The sequence below is a fragment of the Nerophis ophidion genome, linkage group LG19 (genome assembly GCF_033978795.1).
Source record: "Nerophis ophidion isolate RoL-2023_Sa linkage group LG19, RoL_Noph_v1.0, whole genome shotgun sequence".
NCBI classification, from domain to species: Eukaryota; Metazoa; Chordata; class Actinopteri; order Syngnathiformes; family Syngnathidae; genus Nerophis; species Nerophis ophidion.
This window is the reverse complement of record NC_084629.1, coordinates 33,695,197-33,723,011: the sequence shown is the minus strand read 5'-3', so window position 1 is coordinate 33,723,011 and position 27,815 is coordinate 33,695,197. Positions and strand designations below refer to the sequence as shown.

Below are 27,815 nucleotides of genomic sequence, written 5' to 3'. Positions count from 1 at the left end.
GAGTGTGAATGTTGTCTGTCTATCTATGTTTAGCGACCTGTCCAGAGTGTACATCGCTTTCCACCCGAATGCAGGTGAGATAGACTCCAGCACCCCCAGCAACCCCAAAAGGAACAAGCAGAAGGAAATGGAGGGATGGATGGATGGATATATATATATGTATATATATATATATATATATATATATATATATATATACACACACCGGTATATATAATTATTATTATTACATATACATTTATTAATATATTCATTTAGTAATTTTTTAAAATGTTTTTATTGGATCTTTAACACTTCTAATCTATTTAGAATGTTGATGAATACTAATAGTAATACGGATTGTGCACCTCTGTTTATTAATGCACGTTTTAGTATATATATATATATATATATATATATATATATATATATATATATAAAGATGAAGGTGTGGGAAAAATCACAAGACTGCTTCATCTCTACAGAACTGTTTCATGAGGGGTTCCCTCAATCATCAGGAGATTTTTTTTTTCTTTTTTCTCTCTCAATCATCTCCTGATGATTAAGGGAACCCCTCATGAAACAGTTCTGTAGAGATGAAGTAGTCTTGTGATTTTTCCCACACCTACATATTGCGCTCTACCACGGTATCGAGCACTATTCTCTGGATAATCCAATCAAGATATATAAATAAATATGTGTGTGTGTGTGTGTAGGGGCTGTCAAAACAAACAAACAAGTTAAGTCACGTGATTAATCACAAAAAAATAACGCAATGATCATGAACACACTTGGATTAATCATGCAATTTATTCTGACTGTATAAACTCATGGATTTAACTGCTATAAGTTAAAGAACCAATGATTGTCACACACACACTAGTTGTGGTGAAATTTGTCCTCTGCATTTGACTCATCCCCTTGATCACACCTTGGGAAGTTAGGGGAGCAGTGGGCAGCAGCGGTGCCGCGCCCGGGAATCATTTATGGTGGTTTAACCCCCAATTCCAACCCTTTGTGCTGAATGCCAAGCAGGGAGGCAATGGGTCCCATTTTTTTTATAGTCTTTGGTATGACTCGGCCGGGGTTTGAACTCCCAACCTACCGATCTCTTACCACTAGGCCACTGAGTAGTATACAGAGGCCAGATCGATACATACGTCAGTAAAACAATGAGTGAGTAGACTCCGACTGGAGGTCTCGCTGGCAAATTTCACTCTAAAACACATCCTGGAAGAACTTCAGATCAAACTGATAGCAGGTTTTGTACAAGTCATTGACCTGCATTCAAGTAAAACGTTTAAAAACGTTCCTGCATGACGTGCTGACAATAAAATTGCAATTGTTTACAAATATTGGGGTCTTTTCTTAAGCAAATTGTAATTATAGAAGCCACTAATCACTTGTGATTAATCTGAATCCTCAAACAATATATGGCAAAAATTGGTTTGATTCGAAAATTAGGTTGAGTTGAGATTAAATTCTGAATTGAAACGTAACCCAAGGAAACCTTTGGTGTCCAAAGATTCATCCATCCATCCATCCATTTTCTACCGCTTATTCCCTTTCGGGGTCGCGGGGGGTGCTGGCGCCTATCTCAGCTACAATCGGGCGGAAGGCGGGGTACACCCTGGACAAGTTGCCACCTCATCGCAGGGCCAACACAGATAGACAGACAACATTCACACTCACATTCACACACTAGGGCCAATTTAGTGTTGCCAATCAACCTATCCCCAGGTGCATGTCTTTGGAAGTGGGAGGAAGCCGGAGTACCCGGAGGGAACCCACGCATTCACGGGGAGAACATGCAAACTCCACACAGAAAGATCCAGAGCCTGGATTTGAACCCAGGACTGCAGGACCTTCGTATTGTGAGGCAGACGCACTAACCCCTCTGCCACCGTGAAGCCCTCCAAAGATTCACACCGTGAGTAATAATGGATTTTGGTAAATTTAGACCTGGTGAAAATGTTCACTTCAACAATCCAATTCAGTCTCTATGGTGATGCAACTTTAATAATCTACTGAATTAGTTCCATTATCTTTTTTTGTCTCGGGATGATTCAGAATGACTCGATTAAGATGTACCTTTTTAAGAGCAGATTATTTAATTACAGCCTGAGGCCAAAACACATAAAATAGCATTCAATACTCATTGTTATTCACTATCGGCTCTGCTGACTTCATAATGTGAGAGTTGAAATTTGGCTTTCATGGCTGAAAGTAGCAAATACACAAATTCATAAGAGCTACTTTGCGTAAAGGCAGATCGTCCTCAGTCGATTCACTCAGTCTTGGCAACAATTCCTAGCATGTGCAAAATAATCCCTCGAACGTTGGAAAACAAATAATTACTTCCAAACTGTATTTCCAGCCCACTGAGGTCCACCATAAAATAACATTTTATAATGGATTGAAATGAGCTACATTAGCGCTAACAAGTGACAACATGGGAGATGGACAGCAACCGACAACACACAAGATGTTGCAAGGCATTCTGGGACTTGCTGAATAAGTTGGCGATTATTTAGGCCAGTGGTTCTCAAATGGGGATACGCGTACCCCTGGGGGTACTTGAAGGTATGCAAAGGGGTACGTGAGAATTTTTTTAAAGGGGAACATTATCACCAGACCTATGTAAGCGTCAATATATACCTTGATGGTGCAGAAAAAAGACCATATATTTTTTAACCGATTTCCGAACTCTAAATGGGTGAATTTTGGCGAATTAAACGCCTTTCTGTTTATCGCTCATGTGGTGATGACGTCAGAACGTTACGTTTCCGAGGTAATACAGCCGCCATTTTCATTTTCAACACATTACAAACACCGGGTCTCAGCTCTGTTATTTTCCGTTTTTTCGACTATTTTTTGGAACCTTGGAGACATCATGCCTCGACGGTGTGTTGTCGGGGCGGGGGGGGGTAACAACACTAACAGGGAAGGATTCAAGTTGCCCCACTGGCCCGAAGATGTGAAAGTGTCTGCCGCCAGACCCCCATTGAATGTACCAAAAAGTCTCCACATTTTACCGGCGATGACAGACATGGCACAGAGATGTACGGATATCCTGCAGATGCATTTGCAACGACAAACTCAACAAAATCACGAAGGTGAGTTTTGTTGATGTTGACTTGTGTGCTAATCAGACATATTTGGTTGCGGCGTGACTGCCAGCTAATCGATGCTAACATGCTATGCTAATAGATGCTAACATGCTATTTACCGGCGGTGCTAAAGCAGACATGGCACAGAGATGTATGGATAACCTGCAGATGCATTTGCAACGATAGAGTAAATGAAATCACAAAGGTGAGTTTTGTTGATGTTGACTGCCAGCTAATCGATGCTAACATGCTACACTAATCGATGCTAACATGCTATTTACCGGCGGTGCTAAAGCAGACATGGCACAGAGATGTATGGATAACCTGCAGATGCATTTGCAACTATATTATGTTTCCTTCCACCCACATTTAATGCGAAAAAACACTTACTAATCGACAGATTTAAGTATCTCCAGTGTCAAGAGATGGGAAAGTCCTGATCGTTTGGTCCGCACATTTTACCGGCGATGCTAACGCAGCTATTCGGCCATGCTATGGCTATGAATAGCATCAATAGCTATTCGCTCAATAGCTTCAGTTTCTTCTTCAATACTTTTATACTCCAACCATCCGTTTCAATACATGCGTAATCTGTTGAATCGTTTAAACCACTGAAATCCGAGTCTGAATCCGAGCTAATGTCGCTATATCTTGCTGTGCTATTCGCTATTGTTTGTTTACATTGGCAGCACTGTATGACGTCACAGGGAAATGGATAGTCGCATCGCAAATAGGGAAAATCAAGCACTTTAAAGCTTTTTTTAGGGATATTCCGGGACCGGTAAAATTTTGAAAAAAACTTCAAAAAATACAACAAGCCACTGGGAACTGATTTTTATTGTTTTTAACCCTTTTGAAATTGTGATAATGTTCCCCTTTAAATATTGTAAAAATAGCAACAATTCAAAAATCCTTCATAAATATATTTATTGAATAATACTTCAACAAAATATGAATGCAAGTTCATAAACTGTGAAATAAAAATACAACAATGCAATATTCAATGTTGACAGCTAGATTTTTTGTGGACATGTTCCAAAAATATTGATGTTAAAGATTTATTTTTTGTGGAGAAATGTTTAGAATTAAGTTCATGAATCCAGATGGATCTCTATTACAATCCCCAAAGAGGGCACTTTAAGTTGATGAATACTTTTATGTGTAGAAATCTTTATTTATAATTGAATCACTTGTTTATTTTTCAACAAGTTTTTAGTTATTTTTGCATATTTTTTTTCAAATCGACCACTACAAATGAGCAATATTTTGCACTGTTATACAATTTGATGAATCAGAAACTGATGACATAGTGCTGTATTTTACCTCTTTATCTCTTTTTTTCAACCAAAAATGCTTTGCTCTGATTAGGGGGTACTTGAATTAAAAAAATGTTCACAGGAGGTACATCAAACAAGGTTGAGAACCACTGATTTAGGCCATCTCTTTGCGTGCAGCTATGAGGAGCTTTTGTAACCTATAACCAACGTTCCCGCTAAATTGTGCGCAATCTAAACTGGAAACAAATTAAACACACAACAATTTACTCCGTAGGACTCTGCAATGCATTTCTGTAAGTGACAGGTGACAACAAGCGACTCGAAAAGATAGTCGTCAACACCGTTCAATTTTTGTAACAACTTTCGACACACTTTAAGCAGGACATGAATTCCAACCATCACTTCACTCATGGCTCTTAGCCAGTGATCCATTCATGGTCAGACAAAAAGTCGGACAACTCCAACACCACACAAAGTGTAAATTCCAGGTTGTTGCATGATGACTCCCCAATCAGATCTTTGCTTATTATACTATCATTTATTCGGAATGTTAAATTACGGATATTAATCATGAATTGCTCATAAAAATATACATTTTGCAGACAGAACATTACAGGAATGTACACGTTCTCCAATGCTTACATCTCATTGTGCAACATGTAGGTTTTGAGTAGAGATGTCCGATAATGGCTTTATTGCCGATATCCGATATTCCGATATTGTCTTAATTACCGATACCGATACCAACCGACACGATACATACAGTCGTGGATTTAACACATTATTATGCCTAATTTTGTTGTGATTCCCCGCTGGATGCATTAAACAATGTAACAAGATTTTCCAAAATAAATCAACTCAAGTTATGGGAAAAAAATAGCAACATGGCACTGCCATATTTATTATTGTGAATGTGTGAATTATATTTATATAGCGCTTTTTCTCTAGTAACTCAAAGCGCTTTACATGTCGAAACCCAATATCTAATTTTTACATTTAAACCAGTGTGGGTGCCACTGGGAGCAGGTGGGTAAAGTGTCTTGCCCAAGGACACAACGGCAGTGACTAGGATGGCGGATGCGGGGATCGAACCTGCAACCCTCAAGTTGCTGGCACGGCCGCTCTACCAAACGAGCTATACCGCTCGTCACAAAGTGCATTAATTTTTTTAACATGCCTCAAAACAACAGCTTGGAATTGCATGAGGAGGTTGAAGTGGGCAGGGTTTGGGGTGAGTTGGGGGGAGGGTAGAGGGTAGCGGGGGGTGTATATAGTAGCGTCCCGGAAGAGTTAGTTCTGCAAGGGGTTCTGGGTATTTGTTCTGTTGTGTTTATGTTGTGTTACGGTGCAGATGTTCTCCCGATTGTCATTCTGGTTTGGTGTGGGTTCACAGTGTGGCGCATATTTGTAACAGTGTTAGATTTGTATATACGGCCACCTTCAGTGTGATCTGTATGACTGTTGACCAAGTATGCCTGCATTCACTTGTGTGGGTGTGAGGACCCGTAGATATGTGATTGGGCCGACACGCAAAGGCAGTGCCTTTAAGGTGTATTGGCACTCTGTACTACTCCCTACGTCCGTGTACACAGCGGCGTTTTAAAAAGTCATAAACTTTACTTTTTGAAACCGATACCGATAATTTCCGATATTACATTTGAAAGAATTTATCAGCCGATGATATCGGCAGTCCGATATTATCAAACATCTCTAGTATTGATGGGAACTAAATGTGACCTTTGAAAGGGGTAAAAAAAATTTCGGAAGCAGGACCCCCACCCAGACACACAATACTAGTACACAGTTCATGAAAAACAATATTTTTGTTGTTTGTTTTCATCATAAGTGGTGACTTATACTAAAAAATCATCACACGGAAATGACTGCTGTCATTTGATTTTTATAATAAGACATTTATTTTGTTATTAAGTCAAATTTTGGACAGGCGTGCTCGTCTGATATTGTTCAATGAGTTTTTTCAATTGCTCATACACATGCACATTTAGAGGAAACATTGCCTAAAACCTGTTTCCTAAATGGTTTTATTATAATATTTAGACCATAATAATCTATTGCACGGTTGAATCAAGAGTAGTGCTGGATCAGTAATCGATTCTGTATCGAAATGTCGCTCCAAGAATCGCGATTGTGGCTTGTTGTAAAATTCTCATCCAAATAGTGAATGGCTAATAATAAAATGCAAAATAATTGCAATTGTCATCAATTGTATATTCGGTGAGGCAAGATTAAATTTGGAGTCCTGCTGCAAACCATTGGCCTAAATCCATTGGATATAGCGACAAAAGTGTCATTCATCCAATACGATATCTCGACGTCCTCACTTATTGAGCAGAATTGGTCATTGTATGCCGTACAAATCGGGCCAAAACTACTTTTGCCAACATACGCCCTCATGGCACTCAGCCAGTGATGCATTTACGGCCACACAAAAAGTCGGACAACCGCAACACCACACAAAGTGTAAATTCCAGGTAGTTGCACTATGACTCCCCAATCAGATGTTTGCTTAATCTACTGCCATTTATCAAGAATGTAAAAATGTATATTTTACAGACAGAAAGTTACAGGAATAATGTACACTTTCTCCAGTAACATCTCATTGTGCAACATGTGAACGTTTTGAAGAGAACTAAATGTGATCTTTGAAAGGGGTGTTTGTTTCTGCATGTGGCTTCACCGCGTCAGGTGTTACAGTTCTTACTCTGAGGAATGTGAGGTCCCGACTGCGGTCAATGCTCGTGATCTCCAGGTTGCCCATGACGACTTCGCAGCTCTCGTAGTACTTCCTCAGAGTACGATACTGCTGCTCCAGGTCTGACAGCGTACTCAGCTTGTTCTCCGTGCCAGCACATACTGGGAGACAAAGGAAGACAAGAATTATATCCCTGGTCATGGAAGGCAATGTTTGGCGTTACATCAGTAAGGGGGGTTGAAGGAGTTGTAAACCTTAACTGGTGCTTGGTTTGTAAACAATCTGTAAATAAATACAAATCTATCTCTGGACCGTGTTATAGTAAATAGTGGTAGTTCAGAGGTAGCATCTTTAAGACCGGTTCTTAGAAGGCTTAGCCTCAAAACTTCTCAAAAAGAAATGTGCAAAAATTACACTATGAACTTTTTCAAAATCCAATTAATTATCAATTGTTGAAAGCGTCAATAACTATTTTGTAAATTTTGATGCAGATCTGGAAGAGAAGATCCTTTGTCAACTGAGGACACAAACAGAAACCCCAATTGGGGTTACTTGATTACGGACGTAATCAAGTAATCAAAATTGGGAATAAATGTGAATCAAAGCCCTCAACTGATTGTAGCTGAATTGATGTGAAAACCATAAAAACGGTTACTAAAGAGATCTCAGAACCACTATTGTACTTCAGCAACGTTTTATTCCAAACTGGTAAATTCCTGAAGAAAATGAAATTAGCAAAAGTTGTATTGAATTATAAGACTGGACACAAACACAAGTTTACAAACTGAGGACCTGTTCCATTACTTCCACAATGTTTCTAAAAATAACTGAAATAATTCAAAATAGATTGGACAAAGTCATAAAAAAAAAAAGAAAGTGGAACCTTTGTGGACAGCCAATACAGACACGGAGATAACATCTAAATATCGATGGCGTACATCGAATTAACGGAAGAGATGACCAATGCAATAGATGGTAAACTGTCGGGGTGTGAGTCTTTGGACACTGAAAATTTCGTTCTAATTCCAATTCGTGGGGTGGCAATTTAATTCAGATTACTCGATTCAACATGATTCAAAGCAATTCTAGCAATGTACTGTTTGTTATAATGTATAGGAAACTTTTAAAAAACAGGTTACAGGTTAAAAAAAATCATTCTGGTTGCATGGATATGGCCCAAATTCATTCTAATAATATATATATATATATATATACATATATAAATAGAGGCGGTGACTTGTCCAGGGTGTACCCCGCCTTCCGCCCAAATGCAGCTGAAATAGGCTCCAGCAACCCCCAGCGACCTCAAAAGGGACAAGTGGTAAAAAATAGATGGATGGATACATATATATATATATATATATATATATATATATATATATATATATATATATATATATATATATATATATATATATATATATACACATATATATATATATAAACATTTGGGAACTGAGGAAACTAATTGTTGAAGCTTTGAAAGTGAAATTATTTACCATTATTGCTTGATGTACAGCTTAAGTTGTTGAACAGTCCAAGGTTTTGTTGTCGTATTTTACGCTTCATAATGCGCCACACATTTTCGATGGGAGACATATCTGGACTGCAAGTGGGCCAGGAAAGTACCCGCACTCTTTTACTACGAATCCACGCCGTTGTAACAGATGGCTTGTCATTGTTTTGCTGAAATAAGCAGTAGCGTCCATGATACCATTGCTTGGATGACAACATATGTTGCTCCAAAACCTGTATGGACTCTTCAGCATTAATGGTGCCTTCACAGATTTGTAAGTTACCCATTCCTTGGGCACTAATACACCCCCATATCATCACAGATGCTGGCTTTTGAACTTTGCACCTATAACATTTTGAAAGGTTATTTTCGTCCTTGTTCTGGAGGACACCACATCCACAGTTTTCAAATATAATTTGAAATGTGGACTCTTCAGACCACAAAACACTTTTCCACTTTGTATCAGTTCATTTTAGATGAGCTCGGGCCCAGCGAAGCCGGCGGCGTTCCTGGGTGTTGTTGATCAGTGGCTTTCGCTTTGCATTGTACAGTTTTAACCTGCACTTACAGATGTAACGACCAACTGTAGTTACTGAGCTTGGTTTTATGAAGTGTTTCTGACCCCACTTGTTAATATCCTTTACACACTGATGTCGGTTTTTGATGCAGTGCCACCTGAAGGATCAAAGGTCCGTAATATAATCGCTTACGTGCAGTGATTTCTCCAGATTCTCTGAACCTTTTGATGATTTTACGGACCGTAGATGGTAAAATCCCTAAATTCCTTGCAATGGCTCGTTGAGAAATTTGCTTACAAATTGGTGAAGCTTCGCCCCATCCTTGTTTGTGAATTACTTAGCATTTCATGGAAGCTGCTTTTATACCCAATCATGGCACCCACCTGTTCCCAATACACATGTAGGATGTTCCAAATAAGTGTTTGATGAGCAATCCTCAACTTGATCAGTATTTATTGCCACCTTTCCCAACTTCTTTGTCACATGTTGCTGGCATCAAATTCTAAAGTTAATGATTATTTGCACAAAAAAAAAATGTTTATCAGTTTAAACACCAAATATGTTGTCCTTGTAGCATATTCAACTGAATATGGCTTGAAAATGTTTAGCAAATCAATGTATTCCGTTTATATTTACATCTCACACAATTTCCCAACTCATATGGAAACGTTGTTTGTGTTTATATATATATATATATATATATATATTTATATATATATATACACATACATATATATTTATATATATATATTTATATAAATATATATATATATATATATATATATATATATATATATATATATATATACATACATACATACATACAGTCACGATTGAAAGTTTACTTACACTTATAAAGAAGTATGATGTTATTATGGGTCTACTGAAAATGTGACCACATCTGTTGGATCAAAGTATAACATACAGCAATTATAATATTTGATTACATGTCCCTTGGTGAGTTTCACTGCAATGAGGCACTTTTGTTAGCCATCCACAAGTTTCTGGCAAGCTTCTGGTTGAATTTTTGACCACTCCTCTGGACAAAATTGGTGCAGTTTAGCTAAATGTGTTGGTTTTCCTGCCATGGACTTGTTTCTTGAGCATTGTCCACACATTTAAGTCAGGACTTTGGGAAGGCTATTTTAAAACCTTAATTTAGCCTGATTCAGCCATTCCTTTACCAATTTTGACGTGTGTTTGGGGTCATTGTCCTGTTGGAACACACAACTGTGCCCAAGACTCAACCTCGAAGCTGATGATTTTAGGTTGTCCTGAAGAATTTGGAGGGAAACCTCCTTTTTCATTGTCCAATTTAAAGCACCAGTTCCATTGGCAGCAAAACAGGCCCAGAGCATAATATTACCACCAATATGCTTGACGGTAGGGATGGTGATCCTAGGATTAAAGCCCTCACTTTTTCTCCTTCAAACATACTGTTGGGAATTGTGGCCAAACAGCTCAATTCTTGTTTCATCTGACCACAGAACTTTCCTCCAAAAGGTTTTATCTTTGTCAATGTGATGTCAGATGAAACAAAAATTGAGCTGTGTGGCTACAATACCCAGCAATATGTTGGAAGGAGAAAAGGTGATGCCTTTAATCCCAGGAACACCACGCCCACTGTCAAGCATGGTGGTGGTAGTATTATGCTAGGGCCTGTTTTGTTGGGTGTTCCAACAGGACTATGTCAAACACACTTCAAAAGTGGTAAAGGAACAGCTAGATCAGGCTAGAATAAAGGTTTTAGAATGGCCTTCCCTAAGTCCTGACCTAAACGTGTTGAAAATGCTGAATAAACAAGTCCATCTCAGGAAACCAACACACTTAGCTGAACTGCACCAATTTTGTCAAGAGGAGTTGTCCAACAATTCCACCAGAAGCTTGCCAGAAGCTTGTGGATGGCTACCAAAAGCGCCTTATTTCTGTGAAACTTGCCAAGGGACATGTAACCAAATTAACATTGCAGTATGTGTAGTTTTGACCCAGCATATTTGGTCACATTTTCAGTAGACCCATATTAAATACAAACCCCGTTTCCATATGAGTTGGGAAATTGTGTGAGATGTAAATATAAACGGAATACAATGATTTGCAAATCATTGTCAACCCATATTCAGTTGAATATGCTACAAAGACAACATATTTGATGTTCAAACTGATACACTTTTTTTTTTTTTGCAAATAATCATTAGCTTTAGAATTTGATGCCAGAAACACGTGACAAAGAAGTTGGGAAAGGTGGCATTAAATACTGATAAAGTTGAGGAACGCTCATCAAACACTTATTTGGAACATCCCACAAGTGTGCAGGCTAATTGGGAACAGGTGGGTGCCATGATTGGGTATAAAAACAGCTTCCCAAAAATTGTTCAGTCTTTCACAAGAAAGGATGGGGCGAGCTACACCCCTTTGTCCACAACTGCGTGAGCAAATAGTCAAACAGTTTAAGAACAACGTTTCTCAAAGTGCAATTGCAAGAAATTTAGGGATTTTAACATCTACTGTCCATAATATAATCAAAAGGTTCAGAGAATCTGGAGAAATCACTCCACGTAAGCGGCATAGCCGGAAACCAACATTGAATGACTGTGACCTTCGATCCCTCAGACGGCACTGTATCAAAAACAGACATCAATCTCTAAAGGATATCACCACATGGGCTCAGAACACTTCTTAAAACCACTGTCACCAAATACAGTTTGTCGCTACACATGCAAGTCCAAGTTAAAGCTCTACTATGCAAAGCGAAAGCCATTTATCAACAACATCCAGAAACGCTGCCGGCTTCTCTGTGCCCGAGACCATCTAAGATGGACTGATGCAAAATGGAAAAGTGTTCCGTGGTCTGACCAGTCCACATTTCAAATTATTTTGGGAAATATTCAACATCGTGTCATCCGGACCAAAGGGGAAGCGAACCATCCAGACTGTTATCGATGCAAAGTTCAAAAGCCAGCATATGTGATGGGGCGGCATAGCTCGGTTGGTAGAGTGGCTGTGCCAGGTTTGATTCCCACTTGTGCCATCCTAGTTACTGCCGTGGTGTCCTTGGGCAAGACACTTTACCCACCTGCTCCCAGTGCCACCCACACTGGTTTAAATGTAACTTACATATTGGGTGTCACTATGTAAAGCGCTTTGAATCACTTGAGAAAAGCGCTGTATAAATATAATTCACTAATGGTATGGGGGTGCATTAGAGCCCAAGACATGGGTAACTTACACTTTTGTGAAGGCACCATTAATGCTGAAAGGTACACACAGGTTTTGGAATATGCTTCCATCCAAAAACTGTCTTTTTCATGGACGCCCCTGCTTATTTCAGCAAGACAATGCTGGGCCACATTCAGCACGTGTTACAACAGCGTGGCTTTGTACAAAAAGAGTGCGGGTACTTTCCTGGCCCGCCTGCAGTCCAGATCTGTCTCCCATGGAAAACGTTTGGCGCATTATGAAGCGTAAAATACGACAGCGGAGACCCCGGACTGTTGAACGACTGAAGCTCTACATAAAACAAGAATGGGAAAGAATTCCACTTTCAAAGCTTCAACAATTAGTTTCCTCAGTTCCCAAACGTTTATTGAGTGTTGTTAAAAGAAAAGGTGATGTAACACAGTGGTGAACATGCCCTTTCCCAACTACTTTTGCACGTGTTGCAGCCATGAAATTCTAAGTTAATTATTATTTGCAAAAAAAGAATAAAGTTTATGAGCTTGAACATCAAATATGTTGTCTTTGTCGTGCATTCAATTGAATATGGGTTGAAAAGGATTAGCAAATCATTGTATTCCGTTTATATTTACATCTCACACAATTTCCCAACTCATATGGAAACGGGGTTTGTACATAAAATAACCAAATTTCATGAATGTTTTTTGTGACCAACAAGTATGTGCTCCAATCACTCAATCACATAAAAATAAGAGTTGTAGAAATTATTGGAAACTTAAGACAGCCATGACATTATGTTCTTTCCAAGGCTATGTAAACTTTTCATCGTGATTGTATATACATAGACATATACATATATGTGCGTATATATATATATATATATATATATATATATATATATATTTACATATATGTGTATGTATGACTTGTCCAGGGTGTACTCACCCTTCCGCCCGATTGTAGCTTAGATAGGCACCTGCGCCCCCCACAACCCCAAAGGGAATAAGCGGTAGAAAACGTATATATATATATATATATATATATATATATATATATATATATATATATATATATATATATATATATATATATATATATGTATGTATGTATGTATGTATGTATGTATTTATGTATACAAAACTAGAATTGTGTTTCAGGCACAACATCTATGTCGATACAGGCCGGACTGTGACCGAATTAGAGCGATATTAGGTGTGCTGGTGATTGGCTATGTAGCACATAGCATCATGGGCTCCTCAAGAATGATATATGGTAGACTTGGGTGTTTTCAATAACACTTGAAGGCAGCAGCGTGGGGGCAGGGCTCCTTAAAGCCAGGAGAGGTATAATAAAGTATTATTGCCGCCCTGGGGGCAGACGACAGAGATCAGAGAAGGCGGGAATCTCGGCATGACGTCTGCTGAAATCAACTTTTTCCTTTTCCAACTGTGAGCCCGCTTGCTTTTGAGACCTGCTCAGTCAGAGAATGGTTCATGGCTGATTCAGCACCTTTTGAAATTGCTTCATTTTGTATTATTCTTTATTTTTGAAGGCCATAACCCGCACGGACACTCACCATTTTTCTGGTGAAAAATGTGATATTTTAGGGGTTTTAAACCCAAACTTATATAAATATACTCTTGAGCGCCACCTTTAAAATTGGAAAAATGTTGCCCCCCGGCCCGGATTCACAAATTGTGATGAGAATCACCGGTGGCATCTATCATGACAAGACACACGTAAAACTCTCAAAAACCCATATTTAAAAACAAACAGGAAGTCGGCCATCTTGGTATCCGTCTGACATTGTAAGGCCAAAAACAGGGATCGTACTTTCACAAAATCCTCCAAAGGACTTTCTCCAAATGAGTTGCGGTCAAAATGATTGATCCTAGACAAAAAATTGCAAAGGAATATTGCCTACGCCGGGGGTCAGCAACCCGCGGCTCGAGAGCCGCATGCGCCTCTTTAGCGGCGCCCTAGTGACTTCCTGGACCTCTTTCAGAGATGTGTGAAAATGGAAAAAAAAGGGGGGGAAAAAAAAATAAATAAAAAAAAAATAAAAATAAAATATATATATATATATATATATATTATATAATTTTATGTTTTAGTTTTATTTTTGTATATATATTTTCTCTGCGATGAGGTGGCGACTTGTCCAGGGTGTACTCCGCCTACTGCCCGAATGCAGCGGAAATAGGCTCCAGCGATCCCCCCGCGACCCAAAAGGGACAAGCGGTAGAAAATGGATGGATGGATGGAAATATTTTCTGTAGAACAAACATGAAATAAACTTTTTTAATTGTTAGAAAGCCCACTGTTTATGGTATACATGCTTCACTGATGAGCCGTTTTGTCGTACTAATTTCAGCGATCCTTGAACTCATCGTAGTTCGTTTACATGTAGTGAAGTCAATTGTGAAGTGAATTATATTTTATATAGCGCTTTTCTCTAGTAACTCAAGGCACTTTACATAATAAAACCCCATATTTCAGTTAAATTAAAACCAGTGTGGTGGGCACTGGGAGAAGGCGGGTAAAGTGTCTTGCCCAAGGACACAACGGCAGTGACTAAGTTGGCAGGAGCGGGGATCGAACCTCGAACCCTCAAGTTGCTGGCACGGCCACTCTACCAAACGAGCTATACCTACAAAATGTACAATTTTCTCCAATGCTGCCAAGGGAAGACATGTTTATGCCACTCCGTCTCTGTCTCATTTTGTCCACCAAACTTTTTATGCTGTGCGTGAATGCACAAAGGGGAGCTTTGGTGATTTTATTGATTTGCTGGAGTGCTATCAGACATATTTGGTCACTGTATCACCGCAAACTAATTAATGCTAACATGCTAATTAGGCTAGCTGTATGTACATATTGTATCATTATGCCACTTTTGTAGGAATATTTGAGCTCATTTATTTGCCTTTACTTATGTCCTCTGTGTATTTCAGTTAAATTTACATGACTCATGACACATTATCTGTATTTCTGCCATGTTTTTCCAGACCACAGAAAACATTGTCCAGCTTGCAAAGATCATTTAAACTCTTTTATAAGACTCTTAAAGTCATTTTGATAGTAGGCTAATATAGCTAATATGGACACTTACATCCTGTGCTGTCTTCATTACAACACTTCTAAAATACTTTTAAAGTTATTTTGATAGTAGGCTAATATAACAAATATAGACACTTACAACATGTGTTGTATTAATTATAACACTTATAGAAGGCTTTAATTTTTTTGCGGCTCCAGACAAATGTATTTTTGCATTTTTGGTCCAATATGGTTCTTTTAATATTTTGGGTTGCGGACCCCTGGCCTACATCAAAGGATGTGGGCGTGGCATACTGCCAAACTTTGATCTAATGGTTCGCCACAAAGCTTTCAACGTTTATAACTCTGCTCCACAAACTCAGATCTTGATCAGGATTGGTACTCACGATGATGACGACACCCTGAATTTAAGAATGGGTTCTTTTCTCTTGGTACCCATTCATGGTGGGTGGAGCCTGACGTTGAAAACTGTCCCTCATCAAGAACCACCAAACTGTTGTTTCTTGATTTTTAATGATTGGATTTGCTTTGAAACTAATATTAGGCTTTAAGGCCGGCAACTGGTCATTACTACACATTGACATCAACACCAATATCGCCACCTTTTGGTGAAAAATGACGGAAGTTGAACTTTGCGCCAATAACTATCCAGATGGTTCTTTTCCTCTTTGGTCCGGAAGACACGACGTTCACAGTTTCCAAAACGAATTTGAAATGTGGACTCGCCAGACCATAGAATACTTTTCAACTGATCCTAGACAGAACATTGCGAATTAATTTTGCCTACGCCATAGCTTGTGAGCGTGGCATGGCGCCAATCTTCGATCTGATGGTTCGCCACAAAACTTTCAACGTTTACAACTCGGCTTCACAAACTCAGATTTTGATCAGGATTGGTACACACAAGGATAATGACACTTTGAAATGCAGCACGGGTCAGCTCCTCCTGGTACCCATTCATGGTGGGCGGCGAATACCGTCCCACACCATCAACCATCAAACTGTCGTTACTTGATTTTGGACGATTGGATTTGATTGTCATTACTACACATTGATATCGACACCAAGTTGTAACGTCCTTCCACATGCTTGATTTTCCTGAAATTTTTGACGGTGGGTCGGGTATTTTGAACGGAGGTGACTGCATGTGTCATAGGGGGTGCGAGTGCCCTCTCAACGCTAATTTCTAATTAGAATCCATGGAACCTTACAAGCTAGCTCAGTATGAGGCGGAGATGACTGGTGTTGACTGCCAAGTGGACCACGGCAAAACCATCTGGGGTATGCAAAGCAAATTTTCAGGAAGTGTGAACTGTTGCAGGTTCACTGCGAGGCTCCTTCTTGTGACATGTCAACACGTGCGTGCGAATGTGGGCCGCTTGTAAATAGGCATCTCTCTCCTTCGCACGACGCGATCGAAGCCATCCGTCTCCTTTGCCGATATTTTATACATGTGAGGCTTTACATCACTGCGAGCTCGCCTGAAACAGTCTGCTGGCTTTGTATTGGTGAGTTGCCTTGTCACCATGGAGTCTATAAAACACTCGCGCTGAGGAAAGGAAACAAGGAAAAGAGCATACTGTTGTTTTTTTCTTTTTTAAAACCTCACCTCTGTCATTTCCATAAAATAAAATCTGTTATCTGTTTGATTGATTTCACCCTTTGCACACTTCAAACAAAGCAGCAGAAAGATTCATGTTGCATTGATATACAGTATATGTATATATCTCTATATGTGATTTATTGCCGTCTTGCAGCCAACTGATTGAATTTGTTTGCAGGAGAATTTCATTGGCGATGTGATGGATTAGGGAAATGAGTCATAATAATTCAGGAGACTCCAATATATGTAACTAATGACAAAATGATGGCTTTATATGGAAATGCACATCAGCATCAATTTATTTGGCCTGCAATACAATTTAAAGGATTTCTTTTTTTATCCTCAGCAACGTTCATACAGCTTTTTTATTTTTTTTTCCTACAGTCAAGCATCACACACAATCACTGATTAACCTCCGGCTGTCACCATGGCGGAACATTATTTACACTGGGAAAAACTCACAATCTCACAAACTATATAATTGTACTTTCTAGTCAAAATATAGAAATAAAAAAATTGTATAAACTTTATACGGGTCACAATCCCCCCAATAGTGAGACATAATAACCTGTTTTTTTTTAGGCAATAGATCTTCTGAGGAAAAAATAAATAAATACTTTTGAGCATCACAAGACGCAAAACTTCACAATACAAGCAGGTATTGGCAGATTTTTTTTAGCTCATTAGAAAGCGAAAACAACTTGTAATGAGCAAAAAATCTGCGAATGGAACATGTCAAAATTGTCTCTGTATGATTTTTTGAATGAGGAAATCAGCAAATAAAACGTATTATAATAAACGTATACTTACTAGAATTGTGAAGTTTTGTGTCTTAAAACAAACTTGTGATGCTCAAAGGTAATTTTTTTTTTTTCCTGAAAAATAAATATTACGGAGATTGTGACCTGTAATGAGCAGGTCTATCTTCAAAAGGCACACCGGATTGTAGGGCACATTAAAGGGGGCATATATATATTACAAATTGAAAACACTTCCTTGTGGGCTAGATCAGTGGTTCTCAACATTTTTTCAGTGATGTACCCCCTGTGATCATCTTTTTTAATTCAAGTACCCCCTAATCAGAGCAAAGCATTTTTGGTTGAAAAAAGGAGATACAACAGCACTATGTCATCAGTTTCGGATTTATCAAATTGTATAACAGAGCAAGATATTGCTCATTTGTAGTGGTCTTTCTTGAACTATTTGGAAAAAAAGATGTACAAATAACAAAAAACCTGTTGAAAAATAAACAGGTGATTCAATTATAAATAAAGATTTCTACACGTAGAAGTAATCATCAACTTAAAGTGCCCTCTTTGGGGATTTTAATAGAGATCCATCCAGAATCCCTGTACTTAATTCTAAACATTTCTTCATACAAAAAGTTCATCTTTAACATCATTATTTTTGGAACATGTCCACAAAAATTTAGCTGTGAACACTGAAGCCTCTTTCTTTGCGCTGTCCTTTAAATCTTAACATCAGACATGGAATTGATTAGCTGGACTCTCGACTCTATTGACAAAATCTTTTCGACGAGGAAAAGAGGTTCTGAGGAGCCTGGCTGCCCTGATGGAACCATTGCTGCGGGGTACGTGAGAGATTCCTGGGACAAATGGAGAATCATGTGCTTCTCAGTCCTTTCCATCGAGGACGTGGAAGACATTTACCTATTTGGAACCATGATCGCGGGGAACCTGCTGATTGGGCTGGGCATTGATATGGTGTATCGTAAAATTCGTAAGACGATGGCAGCTACTCAAGGAGCCCAAAGGCTGTTCGTCGCAATGGACAGATTGGGTCGGGCTGTGGGATCACAGTCTGGGGCGATTTCTGAACTGAATCGCAAGATGGATCACATCATGGAGAAGCTTGAAAAGGAAATATTGGATATGAGAGCAACCAGCATGGACAAATAGAACAGGCAAACCATTGTAATGCCTGCTTGAGAAAAAACAGAAATCCTTATCTACGATTTGACTCCCCCAAATGGCCTTGAGGACAAGAACAGGCTGTTCTGTAATCATCCCTGGAGGAATCTCAAAGATGGACACTTTTGACCTCTCTCCCTCCTAAACGACACCCGGAAGTCGAACTTTGCTTGCATTGCATGCAGAACGACGCTGGGCTCATAAACACTACTTCACTTCACCCAAAGACCATGGCGGGGGTCGGCAACCCGCGGTTCCGGAGCCGCATGCGGCTCTTTGATCACTCTGATGTGGCTCAGCTGCATACTTGCCGACACCCCCGATTTTTCCAGGAGGCTTCCAGATTTCAGTGCCTGTCCCAGGATAAGCTTTCTCCGATTTCCACCCTGACAACAATATAGAGGGCGTGTCGTGATAGCAACGCCTTTAACGTCCTCTTAAACATGTCGCCGCACCCGATTTTACATCGTTCTATCTGCGTGCCGACCTCTCAACCATGTCATCGCGCCCGCTTTTACCCAGTGCTACCTGCGTGCCAGCTAGTCACATGTGTTATGTGAGGTGGTCTTTGTTAATACACGTCAGTGACTGCAAGGCATACTTGTTCAACACCCATACAGGTCATACTGAGGGTTGTGATATAAACTACTTTAACACTCTTACTAATATGCACCACACTGTGAACCAAGACCAAACAAAAATGACAAACACATTTTGGGAGAACATCCTAACCGTAACACAACATAAACACAACAGAACAAATACCCAGAACCCTAACCCTAACCCTGACTGGGCTGGCAAGCTGATTGCACAGGTTATAGAGGGCACTATTAGGAGTGCCAGGATAGCACGCCCTTATTATTATTGTCTGGGAGAGGATAAGCTGATATTCGACAGAATAGTCACTCTGAAATTCGGTAGTCTCCAGGAAGGATTGGGAGGGTTGTTAAGTGTGATGCTGTCAAGATGCATTCATACAAAACTCGCGGGCCGCACTAACATTAAATTTTCATATTAATTTGCGGGCCTCGTGTCTGAGACCCCTGGTTTATACATAGCACAAAGCAAAAAAAAAACAAAACTCTGTATGCAGTGTTGTTTCATTATACATTTCAAAAGAGTTTAGTGGCTCCCATTGTTTTCTGTATTTTGTGAAACAGGTCAAAATGGCTCTTGGAGTGGTAAAGGTTGCCGACCCCTGGACTATGGGCATATATACAAACACACTACCCACCCAACGCCTTCACCACCGCTTAATTCCCCTTCGGGCTGATGGACGGCTGAACAGCGCTTTATAGCAGCAGGCCGGCCCCCTTTGTGGGTCCAGCCTTTAACTGATATTTTTTTTTTACTCTCCACCCTTTCCCAATATCACTTTTTTCCCACCTTTTTTAAGGAGCGCCGTAAAAATGGCTGATCCGTTGGCGGTCCCGTCTTGTCTCCCTGTAACGTATGTCTGCCCTTAGTGGGACTGTGCCGAAAATGTAATGTTCAGTTCTTATGTGTCTTGTGCATTTTAAAGAATTGACAATAAATAATCTTGAATCTTGAATATCGCATTGTTGCATTTCTTTTCCCAGTTTATGAACTTACATTCATATTTTGAAAAAAGTCTGCGGGCTATAGAGCGTTTTCCGTTTGGGCTCCAGTACTCTGCCAGTTCGAGTTGCTACCTCAGTAGAAGCATTTAAGTCTCACCTTAAAACTAATTTTTATACTCTAGCCTTTAAATAGACCTCCTTTTCAGACCAGTTGATCTGCCGCATCTTTTCTTTTTCTCCTCTGTCCCCCCCTCCCTTGTGGAGGGGGTCCGGTCCGATGACCATGGATGAAGTACTGGCTCTCCAGAGTCGGGACCTAGGATGGACCACTCGTCGGGACCCAGGATGGACCGCTCGCCTGTGTATCGGTTGGGGACATCTCTACGCTGCTGATCCGCCTCCACGTGGGATGGTTTCCTGTGGACGGGACTCTCGCTGCTGTCTTGGATCCGTTTTGAACTGAACTCTCGCGGCTGTGTTGGAGCCACTATGGATTGAACTTTCACAGTATCATGTTAGACCCGCTCGACATTCATTGCTTTCGGTCCCCTAGAGGGGGGGGGTCACTGGCGTCCCACTGGGTATGAGTTTTCCTTGCCCTTATGTGGGTTCTTCCGAGGATGTCGTAGTCGTAGTGGTTTGTACAGTCCTTTGAGACATTTGCGATTTAGGGCTATATAAATAAACACTGATTGATTGATTTGTTGAAGTATTATTCAATAAATATATCTATAAAGGATTTTGAATTGTTGGTATTTTTGGAATATTTAAAATAAAATCTCACGCATTTGCCTTGGCATACCTTCAAGTACCCCCAGGAGTACGCATACCCCCGTTTGAGAACCACTGGGCTACATTACTTTATCTGACACGGCACATGACTCTGCCCCCTCTGAAGTCAAGCATTGCTGTTGCGACATCCAGTGGACACTTTTAGAACAGCAAGTTTCATTCATTCATTTTTATACGGAGCAAACTGACCTCTTGGGGATGGACACAACTTACGTACGTTTGACACCGCCAATGTCGAGCAAAACAAAACAAAAAACAACCTTTAAGGTCAACACCGTCCTTAGCCTAATAGTGACAAGCAGATGAGCGTCTGTGGCTCAGTGTGAGTTATACCCATGGTCCAGATTACTGTCCATCTGCTGAGCACTTAACACGCATCAGACACAATAACGAGGCCAGAGGCTGTCATAACTGTTACACTCTGGCTTCTGGTCACCTGTCATTGCCTCCGTACGCTGGGCCCTGAATTCACATCATGTGTCAGAACCCCTCCAGAGCAAACCCAAAGACAAAATCTGTAGACGAGCACAAATTAAACCACCCTTCCATTAAAGAACCTTAGAGAATTGTACATTTGGGATGCTGACGACGTCATAGCTGGGTGTCATCGACAAACGCCATCAAGACCACACCTGCTGTAAGAAGAGGCCAACAAAACTGGAAGTTTGCCAATCACGTCTGCTCAACTAATAATCAATCTAACTAATCACCACAACAAACGTGACAGAACCTTCCATGATTAAAAAAATGCTAGTAATGGTCGTTCACGCTCTACAATAAGGGAGTCAAACTCACTGTAACTCAGTGGGCGCATGGAGGAACATCTATTCCCACTGGAGATGTCCGATAATATATAATATATTATATTATCGGCCGATAAATGCTTTAAAATGTAATTTTAGAATTTAGCGGTATAGGTTTCAAAATTATTGGTATCGGTTTCATGAAGTAAAATTGATGAGTTTTTGAAACGCCGCTGCGTACACAGCCATAGGGTGAAATACAGAGCGCAAATAAACCTTGATGGCATTGCCTATGCGTGCCAGCCCAGTCACATAATATCTACGACGGTTCACACACATGAGCAAATACTTGGTCAACAGCCATACAGGTCACACTGAGGGTGCCCGTATAAACAACTTTAACACTGTTAAAGTTTATTGTATTTTAATTTTCCTGAAGGAACTCTCCTGAAGGAATCAATAAAGTACTATCCATCTATCTGTTACAAATATGCGCCACACTGTGAACCCACATCAAAACAAGAATGACAAACACATTTCAGGAAAACATCCGTACCACAACACAACATAAACACAATAGAACAAATACCCAGAACCCCCTGCAGCACTTACTCTTCCAGCATGCTACAATATTCACCCCCGCTACCCTCTACCCCCCGACCTCAGCCTCGCCCCCAACCCCAACCCCGCCCATCTCAACCTCCTCATGCTCTCTTAGGGAGAGTTCGTCCCAAATTCCAAGCTGCTGTTTTGAGGCATGTTGAAAAAAAATAATGCACTTTGTGACTTAAATGGTAAATGGGTTCTACTTGTATAGCGCTTTTCTACCTTCAAGGTACTCAAAGCGCTTTGACACTACTTCCACATTCACCCATTCACACACAAATTCACGCACTGATGGCGGGAGCTGCCCTAACCACGACCCATCAGGAGCAAGGGTGAAGAGTCTTGCTCAAGGACACAACGGACGTGACAAGGTTGGTAGAAGGTGGGGATCGAACCAGGAACCCTCAGGTTGCTGGCACGGCCAATCTCCCAACTACGCCACGCCATCCCCAATAATAACTTCAATAATAAATATGGCAGTGCTATGTTGGCATTATTTCCATACATTGAGTTGATTTATTTTGTAAAACCTTGTTACATAGTTTAATGCATCTAGCGGGGCATCACAACAAAATTAGGCATAATAATGTGTTCATTCCATGACTGTATATATCAGTATTGGTTGATATCGGAATCGGTAACTGAGAGTTGGACAATATCGGAAGATTGGATATCGGCAAAAAATCCATTATCAGACATCTCTAATTCCCACGTGGTAAAATCATGGGATGATGACAAAAATACAACTACAACTTTCGATTTTATTTAATTTAATTTACCTCGGTCCAAAGTACAAGCACATTCTGAAAAATTTACATATGAAAAATAACATTCTTGACAAAACACTTAGTTGAAAATTCTGAGGAAAAAAATTGCTGCAGTTTGAAAACCCTATGAAGAACACAATGAACATAGACTTCATCTCCATGTATCAACAAAGTAATTAAACCTTAAGTCACAGCCCATCTAGGATGGAACAAAAACAAAATAAAGCATAAATAAAAACTGTCCATGCATCAACTAACTCATTTGTCTTTTCCACTGTTAACTTTTTTTTTTGTTACATTTGCACAAAAGAGAATCATTTCCACAGAATTACAAAACCCAAAACCAATGAAGTTGGCACCTTGTGTAAATTTTCAACTTAAATTCAATTGAATAGACTACAGACAAGATACTTAATGTTTGAACTGGTAAACTTTGTTATTTTTTGCAAATATTAGCTCATTTGGAATTTGATGCCAGCAACATGTTTCAAAAAAGCTGGCACCAGTGGCAAAAAAAGACTAAAACAAGTTGAGGAATAATCATCAAACACTTCTTTGGAACATCCAACAGGTGAACAGGCTAACTGGTTACAGGTGGGTGCCATGATTGGGTGTAAAAGCAGCTTCCATGCAATGCTCATTCATTCACAAACAAGGACGGGGCGAGAGTCACCACTTTGTGAACAAATGCTCGAGCAAATTTTCCCAACAGTTTAAGAACAACATTTCTCAACGAGCTATTACAAGGAATTTAGGGATTTCACCATTTATGGTCCGAAATATCATCAAAAGGTTCAGAGAATTTGGAGAAATCACTGCATGTAAGCTGCAATGCCCGTGATCTTCGATCCCTTAGGCAGTACTGCATTAAAAAAGGACATCTGTGTGTAAAAAATATCACCACATGGGCTCAGGAACACTTCAGAAAACCATTGTCAATAACTACAGTTGGTCGCAACATCTGTAAGTGCAAGTTAAAAGTATACTATGCAAAGTGAAAGCCATTTATCAACAACACCCAGAAACCCGCTGGCTTCACTAGGCCTGAGCTCATCTAACAGGGACTGATGCAAAGTGGAAAAGTGTTTTGTGGTCGGACGAGTCCACATTTCAAATTGTTTTTGGAAACTGTGGATGTTGTGTCCTTTGGACCAAAGAGGAAAAGAACCATCCGGACTGTTATAGAAGCAAAATTCAAAAGCCAGCATCTGTGATGGTATGGGGGTGTATTAGTGCCCAAGGCATGGGTAACTTACACATCTGTGAAGGCACCATTAATGCCGAAAGGAACATACAGGTTTTGGAGCAACTTAAGTTGCCATCCAAGCAACGTTATCATGGACGCCCCTGCTTATTTCAGCAAAATTACATTCTGTATGTGTTACAACAGCGTGGCTTCGGAGACCCTGGACTGTTGAACAACTTAAGCTGTACATCAATCAAGAATGGGAAAGAATTCCACCTGAAAAGCTTCAAAAATTTGTCTCCTCAGTTCCCAAACATTGACTGAGTGTTGTTAAAAGGAAAGGCCATGTAACACAGTGGTAAAAATTCCCCTGTGCCAACTTTTTTGCAATGTGTTGCTGCCATTAAATTCTATGTCAATGATTATTTGCAACAACAACAAAAATACATTTCTCAGTTTGAACATTAAATATCTGTTCAATTGAATGTAAGTTGAAAAGGATTTGCAAATCATTATATTCTGTTTTTATTTACCATTTACACAACGTGCCAACTCCACTGGTTTTGGGTTTTGTATATCAATGTGCAGAGTCTCATGCAGCATTTGAACTCTATTTTACTCCCGTTTGTTTCATGTCGGGTCGGGGAGGAGGAGTCGCAGCCCCGCTTTACCATGTATCTCTTGGTTTACTTACTCGCCCCAGTATAAACTATTTACTTTCCTAACAAAATTGCTATTGCGACATATACTCATCTCGCGGGCCGCATGTTTGACATCTCTGCTTTACACGATAAGGACTGATGTCTGAAAGCATGAATTAACCAATAAAGGGTTGGGTTAGATCGGCAAATTAGTTAGTAGCACTCAAATTATTAATCGTAAAGAATGTGATCGATTGATGATTGAATGTGTCTTGAAGCCATAGAGGCAAATTAGACTGCAGTACTCAACTGCAGCCAGCAGAGGCACTGTTCATTAGCTAAAGAGTTTACTGTTTCAATGGAAAACTGCACTTATTTTCATTTTTTAGCAACTAGGAGAAAACAAAGATGGTTTGATATAATTAATAAAATAAATTAAATGTCAAAGAGATGGTTTGACAAAAAAAGACTCTTTGAATCACTTTCGTACAGGTATCCATACTTGCCAATCCTCCTGATTTTCCCGGAAGACTTCCGAATTTCAGTGCCCCTCCCGAAAATCTCCCTTGGCAACCATTCTCCCGAATTTCTCCTGATTTCCACCCGGACAACAATATTGGGGGCGTGCCTTAAAGGCACTGCCTTTAGCGTCCTCTCTCACCTGAAAAGGAGACTAGAGTGGCCGTGCGCAACCCGAGCGTCCCTGGTTCAATTCCCACCTAGTACCAACCTCGTCACGTCCGTTGTGTCCTGAGCAAGACACTTCACCTTGCTCCTGATGGGTGCTGGTTGGCGCCTTGCATGGCAGCTCCCTCCATCAGTGTGTGAATGGGTAATGTGGAAGTAGTGTCAAAGCGCGTTGAGTACCTTGAAGGTAGAAAAGCGCTATACAAGTACAACCCATTTATTTATTTATTTATTTATATGTCTCCGTTATCCATAGGTTTATATATAACCCAAATAGTAGCCAGCCACGAAGCTATTTCTCAGCACGTGTTTATTCCAGCCGGCACGTTAATACGCCGACACACAACATCTGGATTCCCATCATGCATTGCTTTAAAACCTACCGAGACGAAGCGGAAGAACAAAGAAGAGACTTGGCGACGACGAGTAAGAAGAAGAAGTACGCTTGCAAGTTCCAAAATGATTGGAAAAAATGATTTCAGTTCATCCAGGACAGCTCGAAGAGGAAGGGGTATGCTGCCTGCAAATTTCGTAGATCAGACTTTTATGTGTGTATATATGTGTAAATAAATGAACACTGAAATTCAAGTATTTATTTTATACATATATATATATATATATATATCTATATCTATATATCTACATATATATATATATATAAAATACTTGAATTTCAGTGAATTCTAGTTATAAATATACTCCTCCCCCATTATCCCCGCCCACCTTAACTACATATATCTGTATTTGTTTTATCACAAAATCTTGTTTTATTGTTTTAAAGTCATGGAATACATCCCTGGACACAGGACAACTTTAATCAAGACCAATGTTTGATCCTGTAACTACTTGGTATTGGATACATACCCACATTTGCATTATCAGCCAAAACGTACTGTATGTAAAGTATCAAATAAGAGAATAATAAGTGATTATTACACATGAACTGAAATGTAGATAGAACATGTTAAAACAGGAAGTAAGCAGATATCAACAGGAAATTAACAAATTGATGAATAATGTTGACAAAATAATAGAATGAGAAATGACACAATATGTTACTGCTTACATCAGCAGAATAATTAGGAGCTTTTGTTTGTTTACTTACTACTAAAAAACAAGTTGTCTTGTCTTATTTACTCCATACATTCTACTTTGATCGTAATAAGAAACGTATCTTTATGTATCATGCCATTTTTTGTGGCCCCCTTTTATTTTGAAAAGTATCTAAATACATTTTCGTACCAAAATATGTCACGTTGGGGTCGCATCTTACTGCGGGGTCCGTTCTCTCGGGATGCAGACGGACCACTCCGGACAAAGCGTGCAGGTAGGAACCTGATTTATTCCTTATAAATGATACACCATAAAAAGAAACAGGAAACAAACTAAAGGAAAGTGTGCCGGTCACACGGGAAGCTAAGGTAACTACTTAGCACGGAAATCATTAACTAGGAAACCAGGAGTTACCCAACATAAACTGTTGCATACAGCAAACAACAAAGCCAGATTTAGCGTGGCGAGAAAGGTGAATAAATAGTTCTTTGATTATTGCTCGACAGCAGGTGAGTGTGCCTACCACTAACCAGAGGCAGGGGAACCCAATTAGTACCCATAGTGGATACCCATAGGGGGACGGCGTGGCGCGTTTGGGAGAGTGGCTGTGCCAGCAACCTGAGGGCTCCTGGTTCAATCCCCACCTTCTCCCATCCTGGTCACATTCGTTGTGTCCTTGAGCAAAACACTTCACCCTTGCTCCTGATGGGTCCTGGTTAGCACCATCAGTGTGCGAATGGGTGAATGTGGAAATAGTGTCAAAGCGCTTTGAGTTCCTTTAAAAAAAGGTAGAAAAGCGCTATTCAAGTATAACCCCTAACCCAGGGGTCGGGAACCTTTTTGGCTGAGAGAGCCAAGAAGCCGAATATTTTAAAATGTATTTCCCTAAGAGCCATATAATATTTTTTTTAACACTGA

The 27,815-nt window shown here is 39.8% G+C and overlaps 1 protein-coding gene across 1 annotated transcript in view; it reads right to left on the bottom strand.

Annotated features, from left to right (window-relative positions):
- erbb4b (erb-b2 receptor tyrosine kinase 4b) overlaps positions 1-27,815 on the bottom strand; it is a 975,361-nt gene that overhangs the window by 544,568 nt on the left and 402,978 nt on the right. The window contains exon 2 of the mRNA XM_061879863.1: positions 7,089-7,240. Coding sequence (XP_061735847.1) covers positions 7,089-7,240 — 152 coding nt within the window. The remainder of the gene's footprint in view (positions 1-7,088; positions 7,241-27,815) is intronic.